General features: G+C 41.9%; 1 protein-coding gene across 1 annotated transcript; it reads left to right on the forward strand.

Moving 5' to 3' along the window:
• The first annotated feature begins 3,843 nt into the window (after window positions 1-3,843).
• Window positions 3,844-16,842, forward strand: LOC124135078 (solute carrier family 28 member 3-like). The gene is made up of 11 exons (XM_048389441.1): window positions 3,844-3,955; window positions 5,012-5,430; window positions 5,797-5,941; window positions 6,668-6,859; window positions 7,654-7,815; window positions 9,686-9,811; window positions 10,735-10,865; window positions 11,289-11,457; window positions 12,597-12,854; window positions 15,211-15,391; window positions 16,687-16,842. Exons 1-11 carry the CDS (start codon window positions 3,881-3,883, stop codon window positions 16,719-16,721), a joined length of 1,893 nt encoding a protein of 630 aa, XP_048245398.1. The 5' UTR covers window positions 3,844-3,880; the 3' UTR covers window positions 16,722-16,842.
• Window positions 16,843-17,229: the final 387 nt, after the last annotated feature.

A 17,229-nucleotide genomic window follows, 5' to 3' on the forward strand; every position in this document is an offset into this window, starting at 1 on the left:
TTTAAGCCCAAATCGCACAATGTAATGATATTGAATAATTGATCTTACAATTCTTCGCAAAATACTGAAGGATTGACAAATGTGTGGGCCCAAATCCGACCCTATCAGAACATTTCGCGATTTTAAGCAAAATTCCTTCAATACGCATTGGACAGCTTGTTGCTAGTTATACTCAGAGAATGAACCAATTCTCACATTTGAATATTTTCCCGTCAAATTCCTGTATATCGAAGGGCATTACTCCCGTTTTGTGTGATATGCACATAACACGTCCCATTTAAATTCTGGAAACCCAATAGTCCGGAAAATGTACGGTCTGTACCCAGTCTCGGTCAAAGGTATTTACAAAATTAAACATATTGTTTCATGGGAACATACCAAGGAAGAAAAAATGAAAAAAATTGTTCAAAAACTCAATATTTACACTATGTCGCCAATGGGTTGGCCCATGGGCGAGAATATGTTCCTTTACTTAAAACTCATGTTTTTGTTTCGCATATACATAAATGTATTTCTTTCAAGTATCATGACACAAAATTTAACTCATTTTAACTTAATTCAACGATTTAATAGCGTTATAAATATAAAAATAGAATAACAATACCCGTGCTCGTGGGTAAACGTCTTAGACCTGCATGACTTTCCTCCCACTTAAGCTGATAGGCCGTGATATAACTGGAATACTGTTAAAAGCGGCGTTAAACCCAACTCACTCACTCACTCATTAACAGTAATTCGCTTACAATGAAGGAAACCATACTTGTTCAGAAATGTATAAAACGTACTATACTTGACATGTGTTTAATTAAAGACAACGGCATAATGTAATGTTTTAGTAGAAGGTGGCTGATAATAGTTGGTTGGTTTGTTGTTTAACGCCGCACTCAGCAATATTCAAGCTATATGACGGCGGTCTGTAAATAATCGAGTCTGGACCAGACAATCCAGTGATTAATATCATGAACATCGATCTACGCAATTGGGATCAATGACAGGTATCAACCAAGTCAGCGAGCCTGACCACCCGATCCCGTTAGTCGGCTTTTACGACAAGCATAGCCGCCTTTTACGGCAAGTATGGGTTGCTGAAGACCTATTTTACCCCGGAATCTTCACGGGTCTACCAAGGAGGTAAAATGGGGATGCAAAGCAGGAGTGAGGAATGCGTGACAGAAAAATCTATTTGTTAAGGAGGCTGCACAATAATATTTTTGCGTTTTACAAGTATACATATCATCATTTTTCAATTGATATTTCTCTATGTAAATGTACTAGCACATACAAACGATATGATGCTTCATACGTTCTGACTCCATGAACATGAAGTAAGCGACAACCAATATCCATAAGCATTTAATATCTCTCACCGACCGTGTGTGTGTGTGTGTGTTGTGTGTGTGTGTGTGTGTGTTTGTGTGTTTGTGTGTGTGTGTGTGTGTGTGTGTTGTGTGTTTGTGTGTGTGTGTTGTGTGTTTGTGTGTGTGTGTGTGTGTGTGTGTGTGTGTGTGTGTGTGTGTTGTGTGTTTGTGTGTGTGTGTGTGTGTGTGTGTGTGTGTGTGTGTGTGTGTGTGTGTGTGTGTGTGTGTGTGTCCGGAGGGTTAATGCTGATTTAATCGTGTGAACTGAGACCCCATGCCGGAGTTTAACATGAATACCTCACTCAGACACAGTATGCTGACTCCAAGCCGACCAGTCCTTGTTTTAGACCCTTAATGCCGAAGGGTCACAACAAGTACCATTTATAACGACTTTTTGTATGACGCGGCCGGGGATCGAAGCCCGGTCCGTCCGCTCTCCGGGCGGACGTTATACCACTAGACCAAGGAGGCGGTTGATGAGACGGCAATGGTGTTCCTTTGTCCAATACACCACTTCGACCCTAACTTTGCCCAGACGAGTGGTAGAAGGGGCCCGATTCTATCAATCGGCTTGTCATGTCAGGCCATGTGCATACATATTGTATCGCTGGTATTTTGGGAAGGCGATCTCACCTTTGGTCCTCTGGACATATAAGTATCTCCATCTCAAAATGACCCAGATAGGAGTGATGCAAAGTCTTCCTCACGTTCGCCTGATGTATCTCATGTCGAAGTACCGTAAATCCACAAAACATTACACAATGGAATTGCAGAGGCCTTAAGAAGAATTTTAATGAAATACAGCTATTAAATTCAATATTATTTAAAAGCGCCGGCTTTTTGTCTCCAAGAAACAGTTCTTACCACTCGATAAAGCTTCAGGAGACTGTTCTATCCTGGTGAGGCAGGGCATTAACAATAACCTGGTTCCATCCATGTTTTCACTCCATGAATTACATACTGTCCTCGGTCATGGCACTACACCATTCATTATAAACTCCTAAAACACTGTTCAATATATTTCATTTTCCCTTCTCGTGGCATAATGCCATCATACTTTCTATACCAAGCCCTGGCCGGTATCATACTGAACCATCCAATCACCGTCCAATATCATTAACTAGTTGTTTGTAAAACCATGGAGCGTATGTTCAACAATCGATTAGTCTAGTACTTGGAGACCATTATCCACCTCGGTGACATCCAGCAAGTACCATGGACAATTTGGTGCGTTTAGAATGATTTTTTAAAGAATCCCTTGTCAACAAACTGTTGCCGAATGCGAACCGTCTTTGTCGGTTCACTGTCCGGTCACTGTCGGATCTCTGTCGGATCGCATTCGGGAGAAGCGTGACGCTGTCGGGGCAGATTCGGTCTTTTTTTTCCATGCGGAAGATACAAATCGGATCAGATTCGGACTGAGAACGGGAGAATCGGGACGAATTCGGCTGGAAACGGCTGAATCGGGACGCTTCCTGAACAATACCTGATTTGTGAATTTCTCGCCACGAATCACAGGATCTTGATCAGACTTTTGACAAATTTTAATCGGGAATGGTCCCATCAAGGACGGCAGTAAAAATCCTGAATGTGTGACTTGGCCCTTACTGTCATCAACCAGTGTTTTAAGTCAACTCATTGCTGAGCATTTTTTAATATTGGCTAGTATTGTGCACAACCACCAGTAGCTAAAGTGATGACGTAATTCCTGATGGGGTATTGTGCAGAAAGCTGAGGCACTGTAAGTCCCCATGATCCCCAGCGAAGTGGCATAGCTTTTGCTTATAACCCATTTTCTGAACAGTTGTAAACAATATTGTTATGATTAATTGTGTTTGACAAATTTGTTTTAAGTTACAACTTTGAATTCCAGACTCAATTGTATACGTATTACTTTCTTCTCATCGTTTTGGGCGGAAATAATGACGATGCGATGTTAAATTCTAATTCACACACTCTGAGTTTCCTCCCACATCAAGCTGATACGCCCAGATCGAACCGCAATACTGTTTAAAACGGCGTTAATTAAACCTCACTCACTCATCGTTAATATGCGCATCACAGTGTTCTGTAAAGGTTATAAGGGACCCAAGTTTGCCTTAAAAGATGTAATCACAACTTATCTGTCCTATAATGCGTTTACTTGCAAAATATAACTGAAGTTGATGCTCTTTTACTGACTGATCCTTATAAAATGCCCGATTCCATCTGCAGGTTCTGTTTGGAAGCGTTAATACAAGAGCTAGATTAAAGACTCAACTAGTTTGTGGGGGAGAATGGTGTCTTCTGTTATCGATTCAGCAAATTATGTTCTCTTATGTAATCATATTTCAATTGTTCTAAATGACCATCAAACAAAGACCATTGTTTCCCCCACACCATGTCACAATCGTATACCATATTAAACCCAATTCACACCTCTTATCTAGCTGCTTTATCTGACGGTTGAATACTTCTACGAGGAAATAGAGATATGTCTTTTGGTTTATGGTCGTTTTTTTGTCACAGGTTCCGTTGCATGAATGATGTCAGGTGAGAAGGAACTAATCAAAGACGACACCGGGGTGTTTGCTCTTTTAGAGACTGGAAAGTCAGATGTGAGTAGAGTCATATGTTTCAAAGATGAAAGTTCAGTTAGTTCAGGGCCCACTTGCACAAAGCGATCTTAGCGCTACGAATAGTGTAAGCCTATGTTAAAGTATGGGAGTTAAGATCATCCTAGCGCTAAGATCGCTTTGTGCAAGTGGACCTAGATCAGGATTCGTTGCACAAAGAGACTGTAGCACTACGAGAGTCATAAGTCGATGTTAAACTGTGGGAGTTAAGATCATCTTAGCGCTACGATCGCTTTGTGCAAGTGGACCTAGATCAGGATTCGTTGCACAAAGAGACTGTAGCACTCCGAGAGTCATAAGTCGATGTTAAAGTGTGGGAGTTAAGATCATCTTAGCGCTACGATCGCTTTATGCAAGTGGACCCAGATCAGGATTCGTTGCACAAAGAGACTGTAGCACTCCGAGAGGCATAAGTCGATGTTAAAGTATGGGAGTTAAGATCATCTCAGCGCTACGATCGCTTTGTGCAAGTGGACCCACATCAGGATTCGTTGCACAAAGAGACTGTAGCACTCCGAGAGTCATAAGTCGATGTTAAAGTGTGGGAGTTAAGATCATCTCAGCGCTACGATCGCTTTGTGCAAGTGGACCCAGATCAGGATTCGTTGCACAAAGAGACTGTAGCACTCCGAGAGTCATAAGTCGATGTTAAAGTGTGGGAGTTATGATCATCGCCTCAGAGCTATGATCGCTGTTTGGAGCGGACCTCAGGGCTCGTCTGTTCACGGAAGACTATTGGTTCACATTCAATTTGTCTACAGTGTGTAATTCGACATAATGGAAATTAACGACTTTCTTTTTGTTGGATATTAATCTATGCCATTGTATTGCAAATAAAATTGTTAACGGAGGTCTGCCAATTTTATTCATTCTGTCAACACTCAAACATAGGGTTTACAAAATATTGTATATACAAGAAACATATTGCTGGTTTATTAATAAAGAACATGGAACGGTAAATAACCATTTTCCCCACATGAGCAAAACATTCATCAACTATTATATCATAATCCATTTCTCCATTTGTAAATGATAAAGAGGGACAAAGCGGACTTCGAGGAAAATGGACTTCTGACACATTTGGATGACCTGTCGGTCGAGGAGGAGGAAAGAGAAGAAGAGAGAGAAGATGAGGAGGAGTTTCGAGAGTACTACTTGAAATGTGGAGGAAGGGTGGCTAAAACGAGAGCCGCAATCTTACACAAATTGAGTCAACACAAAACGATTATCGGTCGCGTTGTAGGGTCAGTTATATTAATAGTCTATCTTGTGTACCTTGGGTTCTGCATGGACTACGCATTTGGAGATGAAGGCTCAATCCGGCTTGTCTGGGGGACGTGTTTTGTTTTGTTTATTATTGGGTACAGCAACTTCAGCGAGAAAATCTTCAAAAAGATTGGAGGTGTTTGCAGATGCCGGACGCTGAGAAGGCCCGTGGTTAGGAAGGGAATAAGATGGTGAGATTTATACCGTATTTGTAGAGGAAATTATGCACTTTTTTGTTATAAGTGTATTTTATTGGAACTTCTTATTTTAGTGCAACACATTTATATTCTTTCCTTTTTATACATATCCCAATATTTTAATTCTGTTTGAAATGATAACTCTCTATTATTGTTTTGAGATGAATAAAGCCACACACTTATTCATCCTATATTTAAAAAAAAAATCTCATCTACCTAATACTCAAAAAGACAATTGGTCCTCATGGAACAATAGCGCCTGTAGTGATTTGCTGTTTAATTATTACATTATTATGTGATAAGAAGCTGTATTACATCTGTTATATCCGATTTTCCTACCCTTGTGTGCTTTTGTTTCAGGTTCCTTTACCTGTCAATACTTGGGTTTATTATCGCTTACCTGTGTCTAACTATTCTACAAACAAGTCCAGAGAACTTCCTCTCCCTCGCAGGACTGGTCTTCTTCATAAGTATCGGTTACATGTTCTCCAAACACCCAGACCTGGTAATATTTGTTTGTTGTTTAACGCTGCACTGAATATTATTCCAGCTATATGATGGCGGTCATCATGAACATTCGATCTTTGCAACTGGGATACGATGACATGCTTCAATCACGTCAGCGAGCCTGACCAGACGATCACATTTGTCGCTTCTTACGACATGCATGGGTTGCTGAAGACCATTTCTAACCCTGATCTTCAAGGGGAGAGTTGGTAATAAGGTTATACATTAAATTATGTCAATGACATCATTTAATAAACCTAAAGAGGTTTGGCCTAGTCTTCTAGTGCGTCACAACACTATGTGCATAGTTGCCCCAGCCGTGCCAGAATCCAAGGATCGTGATTCGAATCTTGCATCCGCCATGATATAATTCTTGGTTTGTCAGCACCATACTTATGATCGTGTTTATCGCATAATTGATAACCGTTTAGGACCTATTAAACTTTGGGTATTTTGGGGCATTAAGCTGATACACCGTGACATAACTGAAGCTTTAAACACAACTCACTCAGCAGTCATGAAGACTTCATGATCAAATTCAGTTATATAAATGTTTGAAGTCGTATGCATTTTTAATTGTATTCACCTCTATAACCAAAACCTCACTCATTAACAAACTTAATAATGGATCATCAGCTAATATATCTAAATGCAAAAACCACTTAAAATCGCAATTTCAGAAAGCAATCCCAATCTGTATTGAGAAATCTCTCATTTCCTACAGGTAAACTGGCATGCAGTGTTTTGGGGGATTACCACACAGTTCCTGTTTGCGCTGTTCATCCTCAGGTCCAGATTTGGATACAGTGTTTTCAACTGGCTTGGGGCGAGACTCGAAGAGTACATGAGGCACACAGACAAAGGCTCTCAATTTGTGTTTGGGGACAGCTTCAGAGATCACCAGTTTGTATTTGTGGTGCGTTTGTCTTTGTGCTGACATCAGCCATCCCCATCTCTTCCTGTAGACACGTGCACCTCGAGGTGGCCGGTGTATGGCATCATTATAATCATGTATATTTAGTGGACAGTAGCCATTCCGATCACTTCCTGGGGGCACGGGTGGCCCAGTCGTACAAGGCGCCGCGATTCGCTGTGCAGAGTTGCGTCCCTTTGTCACGCCAGAAACCTATGATTGTGGGTTCGAATCCCGGTTCGCCCCGATTATGTTTCTAGGTTTGTCAGCACCATACCCGTGCTCGTTGGTTTCACCGAACTGGTAAACGTCTGAGAACTGCATCACTTCGGGCTTTCCTCCAACATTAAGCTGACACGACGTGATATAACTGGAAATTTTTTAAAGGGCCATTAACCCAACTCACTCACTCATCACTCACTTCGACCACTTCCTGCACATCAATGTGGCGATGACCATCTGTTTGTCGATGACTACTCTCGTCCTAACGTCAAGACACGACTATATGAAACGAACTTAACAGCAATGTTTTTTTTGCAAAGGCAGACGTCTAAACACGTTAAAACGCAAATGATCATTTCAAAATTCAAACAACGTGAATCATGACAGAAAACTTGGTTAACCATTGACATCTCTGAACTAAATGAACAACGCTGTAAGCTGAGGCTAATTTATCGCATATTCTTGCCACGCACCTATGGTAAATATTCTACATGTACATCATCCCCCCCCCCCCCCAAAAAAAAAAAAAAGCAGTGTAATGGTGACACCGCTTTAAAATTGTTTTATCATTTCAGACAATGCCACTGATTATTTTCATGAGTTCCACAGTCAACATGCTGTACCACTATGGGGTGCTCCAAGCTTTTGTCAAGAACTTCGGGAAGTTCCTCTACTTCTGTATGGGTACGAGCGCTATTGAATCTGTGAACGCTGCCTTCAACATGTTCCTTGGACCCGTGAGTACACACAATGCATACCATCACACGAAACGTAACCAGTCGCCATTCTATAATGCCAAACCGTACGATTTTATGTCTTTAAGGTTGGGATTAACATGGTCCTAAGTTCTGTAGGCATAATAGGTTTACCCTTGAACTAATAATAAACTGGTAATGAAGTTAGAAACGATCGGATGACCTTGAACCATGGGTAAGTAATTGCTGCAGGTGGTAATACCGCCATTCCACTAAGCGGCGCTTTGTGGCACTTCTACACATCGCCATAGATCGCCATATAGAGCTCTAAGATCTCCAAAAGTGTTAATGGATCGCTATCTGATCTCTAACTGATCTCCATGATCGTCAAGGTCGCCGCCTGTCGACTTCCCTGCACAAAGATCCATGGCACTCTGCACAGAATGCTGTCAGATCGTTACTTGATCGCCGAGATCGCCATTGGAGCGCTACTTGATCGCCAAGGTCGTAACCAGAGCGCTATGTGATCGCCAAGGTCGTAATCAGAGCGCTACGTGATCGCCAAGGTCGTAATCAAAGCGCTATCGTATCACCTCAGAGCGCCGCCAATCGCCACGAAAGACTAGGACCTACCCCTCTGCTACCAAGCGTAGAACTGATGACCGACTCAGAACCCTACGAGTTTGTGTAGGATCAGACCCAAAATTCGGCGATCGGGTCACACGCTAATTGAGTATCAATGGATCTCCATAGGTCGCCTCGATCGCTCTCGGATCGAAGTAAATCGCATTAGATCGAAACGATAGCCATCGGAGCGCAAATAGAGCGTCATTGGATCGCATCCTGATCGCCATGGATCGAAAAAGGAGTGGGAACTGATCGTGTAAGATCGCCACATTTTTGGTTGTTTGGTTACGATCAAGGGTCTTCAAGTCGCTATTTGATCGCAACAGGAGCGCTATCTGATCGTCATCAGATCATAAGTGCCCCTAGACAGCCGAAAAATGAGGAGACCCATGGCGCTCCCTAAGAGCGCGTAGAGCGCAGAAGAGTGTCGCCTAGTGGAATGGGGGTTATAACCTGCATAACCTGCATCAACCTTCCTTGTACGTGGTGGCTAGTTCTTAGCCTAACTAGAAAGGAGGTGAAGTGAAATGAAATGGTCTTTCACGTTGCGTCCAAGATCATTTCACTTATATAGCGACGTGCCACGTATGTGTGTGTGTGTGTGTGTGTGTTTGGGCGTGTGTGTGCGCTCGTACTGGTCCGGACTAATGCCGATTTTGTAGTGCTAGCCCACTGGGATACCATGTCACAGCTGAACCTGAATATCCTGCAAAGAAACAGTATACTGACTCGAGACGACCAGTCCTTCTTTTAGACCCTTAATGGCGAGCGCCAGACAGCGTAACAACAAGTACCATCTAACGTATTATGGTATGACACGGCCAGGGATGTAATCTCAGACTTTTCGGGCGGACGACTAACCACTAGACCACGGAGGCGGTCAAACTACAGTAACTGTTGATGAAAATGGACAAAATTGGTATCATGATGACCAAATATCTCAAATTGAAAGAGCCAACTTCTACAGCCATCCACGCGGAGATGGTGTCATTGGCAGATATGTATGGACCTTGCGGATAATTATGTTGAAAACTAAGTAGCAACGAACTCTAGTGTGATTGTGTGATAGTTTTCAACTACCCATTTTCAAGCACTCCTTGTATATCAACATTTAACGTTTTCCTGCAGCTTAACCCTCATTGTAGGTGGACTCACATGAAAATGATCTCAACTAAGTGAAGATAAAAATATATTATATTAACAGTAAATGTCATCATTATGATCACTTGTACATGTTGACCACGTAGTGATGTATTACGTGATTCTTGTCATGTTCCCACTTCAGTCCGAGGCTCCAATGGCTATTAAACCCTTCCTGCCACTACTGACTGCATCCGAGATGCATGCCATCATGGTGGCAACATTCGCCAGTATTTCTGGAAGTGTTTTTGGAATGCTTGTGAACTTTGGAGTAAGTAATATGCCCATATCCATCTCTTTATCTCTCTATATACATATAATTAGAGCAAGCCTTCATAATTTATTAGACAGAAGATAATGGCGTACCTTGTCGGTGGACCTACCCCATTTAGTCTTAGACCCCTCTCTAGTCTACTCCATCTAATCTGACACTCCCATCTGGTAGACCCCTATCTAGTCTGACTCCCTATCTTGTCGCTATCGCTGGCAATTTTCAGTGTGTATTACGTTCCTTGATTAGAAGTAGCGTGTGCAATACAATACTGCTATCTTTGACAGTAATATTAACTTTCTGTGTCAGTTATGTCAGTCGTGAGCGAAAGTAACTTTTAAATTCGATGTCATGGGAAAGCTCACAGGATGTGACATCACCGCTTTAATCTTTTGCTCTTCTGCGTGTATGTTGCTTCCTCATTGTTTTGTTTGTGTAAAACAGATTGATTGATGTATTGTGTACATAATTTAATTCAGCTTGCCTACTGTTTGATAAGCAAAACAAATATCATCACAGTGACATCACGAATATTACCATTCCTCAAATAGGCTGAACAGCCCTGTTGTCCTCAAAACTTGACATACATGATATGGTTGTTCAAAGACATGTACTAAATATCTACCTTGATGTTTATTGGTTGTACCGCTCAGAATGGGTCGGGTAGCCCAGTGGTTTAAGCCTTCGATCTTTGCGCCAAGTACCCGGGTTCAGTTCCCCACATGGGTACAAAGTCCAATTGTTGTGTGTCCCTCAGAGTACCTGGGTTCAATTCCCCACATGGGTACAAGTCCAATTATTGTGTCCCCCTCAGGGATACAGCTTGAATATTGCTAAAAGCAGCGTAACAATCATATTCACTCAATCACTTGCTCGGAAAGGTTTCTTGTGTTGTGTTTCCTGTTATGAGTATTCCCTTGCAGGCCCCGGCCAACCACCTTCTCACAGCGTCTGTGATGTCTGCCCCCGCCGCCCTTGCCATGGCCAAACTGACCATGCCGGAGACAAGAAGGACAAGGGTCCAACCAGAGGATGCTTACAATATAAGAATGGCGTGAGTTGCAATAAGGAATGTGCTGTAGTGTCCATGCATACACACAAGGTGTGGTAAATAAAGTAGAGGATGTATTTATTTGTCACCCAATCTGTTTATCCCATCGAGTGTCCTGACAAAGTTGATATTTTCAGTTTTTACATGATTGCATAATGTCATCAACTGTCAGGCACAATATATTGTAAACCCACATAAGGAACATGTTACCCCAAAATTCATGCACACAGATCTTAGTAAATTGTAAATACACGTGTCTACTGTGTATCTGGGACGAATAGTCACCTGATGTAATGAATGCAGGCCTCTTTGGAACCCTATTGCCTGCAAGGTTCAACAAATAACCTGAAAACTGGACCAAAATCAAGACTCTGTCTTCTATTTTGTCACTAAGCGGGTTTTGATATGAACTTACTCATCTTCCAGAAAATTTCAGAGCGTATTAGAAGCTATATCTGTCGGCGCAGTTGACGGCATCACATTGGCGTCCACCGTCGTTGTCAACCAGATCGTCTTCATCGCTGCCATTGAATTTATAGACACAGGACTTCAATGGTTTGGTGACAGGGTTGGGATGCATCACGTGACATTTTCGGTATGTCTATTGTGGGGAAATAGTAAAGCTGGTTGATGTAGTGCATTGACGTTCCCTGGCAAATCGCTGAGGCGTCTCACCTAGCCTAGTTTACCTTATGTTCAATCTCATTAAAATCAGATCTAAGTTCTCGCTACCGCTAAACAAAGATCTGAGGACATCCCATTACGGGTCACGTCAGACTGACCTTGCGCGAACTTTGACCGACCAATGGAATGACCAATCAGAAGGCAGCTTTCTCGTGCTTTACGGCACAAATTTCAAATTGGCAACTACGCTTCGAAACATATTTCATCAAATTCTCGATTACAAATTTGAAACCTGAACAAAAAACATCATGGAATGGCTAATAGACGGTTTGGATTGTAAGGATTCAGTCGTTAAACCCATAACGATCGTTCGGAATACCCAATGTTAAAGTTTTCGAGATTGCACGATTAGAAATCACATTCCGACTGTCACTTTCATAGTCCGGTAAGCGACGCACTGATTGGTCGGATGAAGGTCGTTCTGACGTGACCCCTAATGGGATGTCTTCAGATCTTTGTTTAGCGGTAGCGAGAACTTAGATCTGATTTAAATGAGTTTGCCTTATGTTTGTCGTAAGAGACGACTGGCAGGATTGGCAGGTCAGGCTCTGTGACTTGGTTGATATCATCGTCTCCAAGTTGCGAAGATTGATGCGCATGATGTTAATAATGTATTGTCTCTTTGTGTGCTATAAAACAACAAACAAACAAAACAAAACTCCTTAGGGTTAGAACACATGGTTCCAACTGACCGATCCCCACTCCATATTGTGGACAGAACTAACAGGACAATATACTGAGACCCGTTGTTTTCCCGTTTGCAAGGAGTGTGCGTCGACGTTAGTGTCGTGCATTGAGTCGAAAAACACGTCACAGTATTTTTTGTTGGTGCACACTATTGATTTTGTGTCTGAGCTAAACAGCTAAATATTATTGGAAAGGAAGTCATTTGCCTCAGGAATGTTGCTCGTAGGCAAGGTCGGTAATTTTGAACAATTTCACAATTGTGAAGTAAACATCCAGAAATAGTTTCACAATGCGTTACGAATGTGTTGCGGCTACACCCATTCATGTTTCCATTGAAACGTGTCCATGTTCTCTCCTCCGCAGCTCCTCTGTTCCTATATGTTCTATCCTCTGGCCTATATAATGGGCTTCCCCAAGGTCGACCTCTTCAAGATAGGGGAACTGATGGGCATCAAAATCTTCGCCAATTCTTTTGTTGGATTTATGGAGTTTGGCAGGCTGGTCCTTAACAGAAAGGATCTCGAGCAGTACCAGCTGGTTCACAATGGCACCTGGCACTGGCAAGATGGCAACGTTATTTTGGACGCAACCAATGTAACATTGGTCGGTGGAATTCTTCAGGTTAGTTTGTAGGGCTGTCTTGTAGATGTGCCTCCATACCCCATTTAATAACGTAACCATGGAGAAAGTGGAACTGTCTCTGCGGGTATGTCTGGAACTAATATTACCTCATCCGCAAACAAGAGTGCTGGAATATTATACATAGCATCAGATTCCTTCATTTGTACATGCGTTCATAGATTCAAGCACTCCTTTGATACGTGTTGAGGAAACGATAAGGCTAAATGTAATTCAAAATAGTGTGACACGCACATCTTCCCTGCTCAATGACAACAGCAGATTTACCATTATCATACAGACTTTGAAGTACCTTGAAAATCGTTCTCCAAAAGAAGATAAAACAACTTATTCCTATTAACAATGTCGAATGCTTTCTAAAAATCTACGAAAGCGCAGTAACGTTTACCTTTCTTCCGAGTGGTGTGTTATTAAATCATAGACTCTAATATGAATCTATTACAGAAGACAAGGAGCTCAAAGGGACCACAAGTTTGTTATCTCTAATGTAGAGTGGTGTTTTCTAAATTTACTTTGGTACCCACCAATAAAATTAGAGCTTTCATTTACATATTCAATTCTCTTGCATAAAATAGAAGTTAATTACTTATAGTATTCAGCGACCCGTGAAGATTCCCGGGGTAAATACATGTAGGTCTTCAGCAACCCATGCTTGCCGTAAAAGGTGACTAGGCTTGTCGTAAAGCTAGGCGACTAACGGGATCGGGTGGTCAGACTCGCTGACTTGGTTGCGTGGATCGATGTTCATGATATCAATCACTGGATTGTCTGGTCCAGACTCGATTATTTACAGACCGCCGTCATATAGCTGGAATATTGCTGAGTGCGGCGTTAAACTACAAACCAACCAAACCAACCAAATATAGTATTCAGCAATGAAATATCTCGTGAGTAGCTAGGTTCATTGACACCTGCTCTCTATGTAACGGTACAATAAAAGCACCAGTCAATCAAGTGGAAACTGACCTTTATATAATATTTGTGTAAACAACAAAGTTGGTATTGTACAATTGTAACATAAATATTGTTAAAGGATTCATATAGGAGATCATCACCTTTTTTCAGATAGGAGATTATCATCTTCCGGTGACAGGCTCGCTGACTTGGTTGATACATATCAAATGTCCAAATTGCGTGGATCTATGCTCATGATGTCAAACACTGGATTGTCTTGTCCCGACTCGATTATTTACAGACCGCCGTCATATAGCTGTAATTTTGCTTAGTGCGGCATTAAACAACAAACAATCAATCAATCTTCTGGTGATATTAAACTAATCACTATCATGGCCTGTAAAATCCTGTCAAGCCATTACAGTCTCTCTATCATCTGTAGGCGATTTAGCATTAATAAGCGTAGGTGTCATTCTATTTGAACCTATGAACTGTGCCATACATTATTTTTTATGCATTGGGCATATGAAATTTTTTTCAGTAAAAAAACGTTTTTTCTCATACCCGTCCTTGTGTTAGACTGGAACATATCAGACTGTAAGGAAGCAATGTTCTTGTTCAGTTCTGTTGTTTGTTTTGTAATTACATACCGACAAAACCCTTTCTATATCCATATGAAATCTCTTTCGATTGTACGATTCCGACCATATCATTAGCACGTGTTTGTGAATCACGGTAAAACGGTGGTAAAACGGTGGTAATAAAATGGTGAGCGTACCCTGTCCCACCTGTGGCACCCATCACAAACACATGCAAAGTCAAGTCAATTGTTCAGCTGACAAAAACACGGCAATATATGTCACGGATGAGATCCGGGGTAGAATATGTCTTCAGCTACCCATGCTTGCCGTAAAAGGGCGACTATGTTTGTCGTATGAGGCGACTGACGGGATCCGGTGTTCAGTCTCGCTGACTTGGTTGATGCAAGTCATCGTATCCCGATGGCGTGGATCGATGCTCATGATGTAAATCACTGGATTGTCTGGTCAAGACTCTATTATTTACAGACTGCCGTCATATAGCTGGAATATTGCTGAGTGCGGCGTTAAACAACAAACCAACCAACCAACCAACCAACCACTGATGAGTAAAATGAGAAACGACCTCCACATGTCTACTAGAAAAGGCTTGTAACCTTAATCGAACAGCTTTTGAGCAAAAGACGCATGACGGTCTTTGGAATCTTCGTGGAAAGAGCATGCTCAGTTGTATCTCAAAAGTTGTGAAATGTTGACACATGAGACAGACTTTTGATAATGCCATTTTTGACGATCAAGAATTACGCATTCTGATTGGTCCCCCTGTCGTATGAGACGTGAATCAGTTGATATTTATATATTCGTATATTTTAGTCATACGCGATAATTCCATCATTTTGTTTCAGAGACGTTCTGAGGTGCTTGGTACATATGCCTTATGTGGACTCAACCATATAGGAGCTATTGGTGTTGCCATAGGAACGTTGATCGCGCTTTGCCCCAAACGGAGGACAACTATCACCAAATATGTACTGAGGGCGAACGTGACTGGGCAGATGGCCTGTTTTATGACAGCATGCATCGCAGGTGAGCAAGTGGAAGTGGGTGAAATATGTGAGTGAGGTTTGTCTATTTTCGGTACCATTAATGGATTGAATAAACGAATGATTTGGCTTCAAACTTCTACACAATTGTTTTCAATGTCTGAAAAGCAAACGATATCTACATCCTTCCGCTTACGGCTATTTGAGTCGTAATGAGTGAGTGAATGAGTTAAAGAGTGAGTGAGTGAGTTTACTGTTTAAACAGTATATCAGTTGTATCACCACGTCTTAGAAAAGCCCGAACAAATGTAAGACGTTTATATTTGGTGCAACCCACAAGCCCACGAATCTGGGATTCGAACCCACTACCAAAGTGTCCTGGCACGTTGGGGGATGGGGGGATGGGGTGAGGGGTGTGGGTGTGTGTGTGTGTGTGTGTGTGTGTGTGTGTGTGTGTCACACATCGAATGGCGACGCCCTGGGAAGCTGCTCGAAGTGTCTTGATGTTATAGAACAGCTCTTACAGTGAGTCTGCGAGTGCGTGCAGCAGTGGCACCATAAACGGGCTTGACACATTGAATCCCTGTATCTAACTTGAACTTGAGACTTCGGCGGGAGGAGCGAAAGTTTTAACCTCAACGTCAGTATAATCAATTGAAATTTGTTTTCAATTTGTATTTAAAGAGATTTGGCCATGTTTATGTTGTTTGTTTGCTTGTTGTTTAACGCCGCATTCAGCAATATTCCAGCTACATGACGGCGGTCTGTAAATAATCGAGTCTGGACCAGACAATCCATGTTTATATAGTGGTTAAAGCGTTCGATTCCCCACAGTGGTACATTGCCTGAAGCCCATTTATAGTTTTCCCCCGCTGTCATATGTTTGGAAAATTGCTAAATGCGACTTAAAACCATATTCACTCAATCATGTTTATTCCGGGTTAGAATAGATCTACAGCAACACATGCTTGCCATAACAGGTGACTATGCTTGTCGTAAGAGGCGACTCACGGTATTTGGTTGATGCATATAATCGTATCCCAACCCATGCTTGCCGTAAAAGGCGACTATGCTTGTCGTAAAAGGCGACTATACTTGTCGTAAAAGGCGACTAACGGGATCGCGTGGTCAGGCTCGCTGACTTGGTTGATGCATGTCATCGATCCCAATTGCGTGGATCGATGCTCGTGATGTAAATCACTGGATTGTCTGATCCAGACTCGATTATTTACAGACCGCCGTCATATAGCTGGAATATTGCTGAGTGCGGCGTTAAACAACCAACCAACAAACATAAACTCATATTCATGTTTAATGATATTTTTCTGTTTCTGTCAGGTTTGCTGTACGATGAGACTTTACAGTCAGCGTGAGCAACTTTAACAGTGCAGTTATGTTGTAGCTGGTACAATAGGAACCAGTTCAAGATCACATTTTATCATAAGCTTCAGATTTGGAACACCACCTTTGTTTGCAATAAATAGATTATAGCTGTGTGTGTTTCCGTATCATGAATACGGCATTAATGAGGAATACAAATTGCATCATCAGAGTCTGATGTTTTATTCTTAAAATAATCAATGTTTAAGTATTTTCGCCCAATTAAGGACTTTTAGAAACCGTATATGAGAACAGTATACAGCCCCAAAGCCTGGCTGCCCTACAAGAAGACTTTATAGTTTGGTTGGTTGTTTAACGCCGCACTCATCAATATTCCAGCTGACTAATCGAGTCAGAAGCAGACAATCCAGTGATTGACAACATGAGCATCGACCCACGCAATTGGGATACGATGGCATGCATCAACCAAGTCAGCGAACCAGACTACATGATCCCGTCTATCGCCTACTACGACAAGCATATATAGTCGCCTTTTACAGC

This window comes from Haliotis rufescens, unplaced genomic scaffold (assembly GCF_023055435.1).
Source record: "Haliotis rufescens isolate VD_foot unplaced genomic scaffold, xgHalRufe1.0.p SCAF_10, whole genome shotgun sequence".
NCBI classification, from domain to species: Eukaryota; Metazoa; Mollusca; class Gastropoda; order Lepetellida; family Haliotidae; genus Haliotis; species Haliotis rufescens.

Coding starts and splice junctions, on each gene's coding strand:
- LOC124135078 (XM_048389441.1), top strand. CDS start 3,881: ATGATGTCAGGTGAGAAGGAACTAATCAAAGACGACACCGGGGTGTTT. Junction 5,942..6,667: donor TCTCCAAACACCCAGACCTG/GTAATATTTGTT, acceptor CATTTCCTACAG/GTAAACTGGCATGCAGTGTT. Junction 6,860..7,653: donor ATCACCAGTTTGTATTTGTG/GTGCGTTTGTCT, acceptor TTATCATTTCAG/ACAATGCCACTGATTATTTT.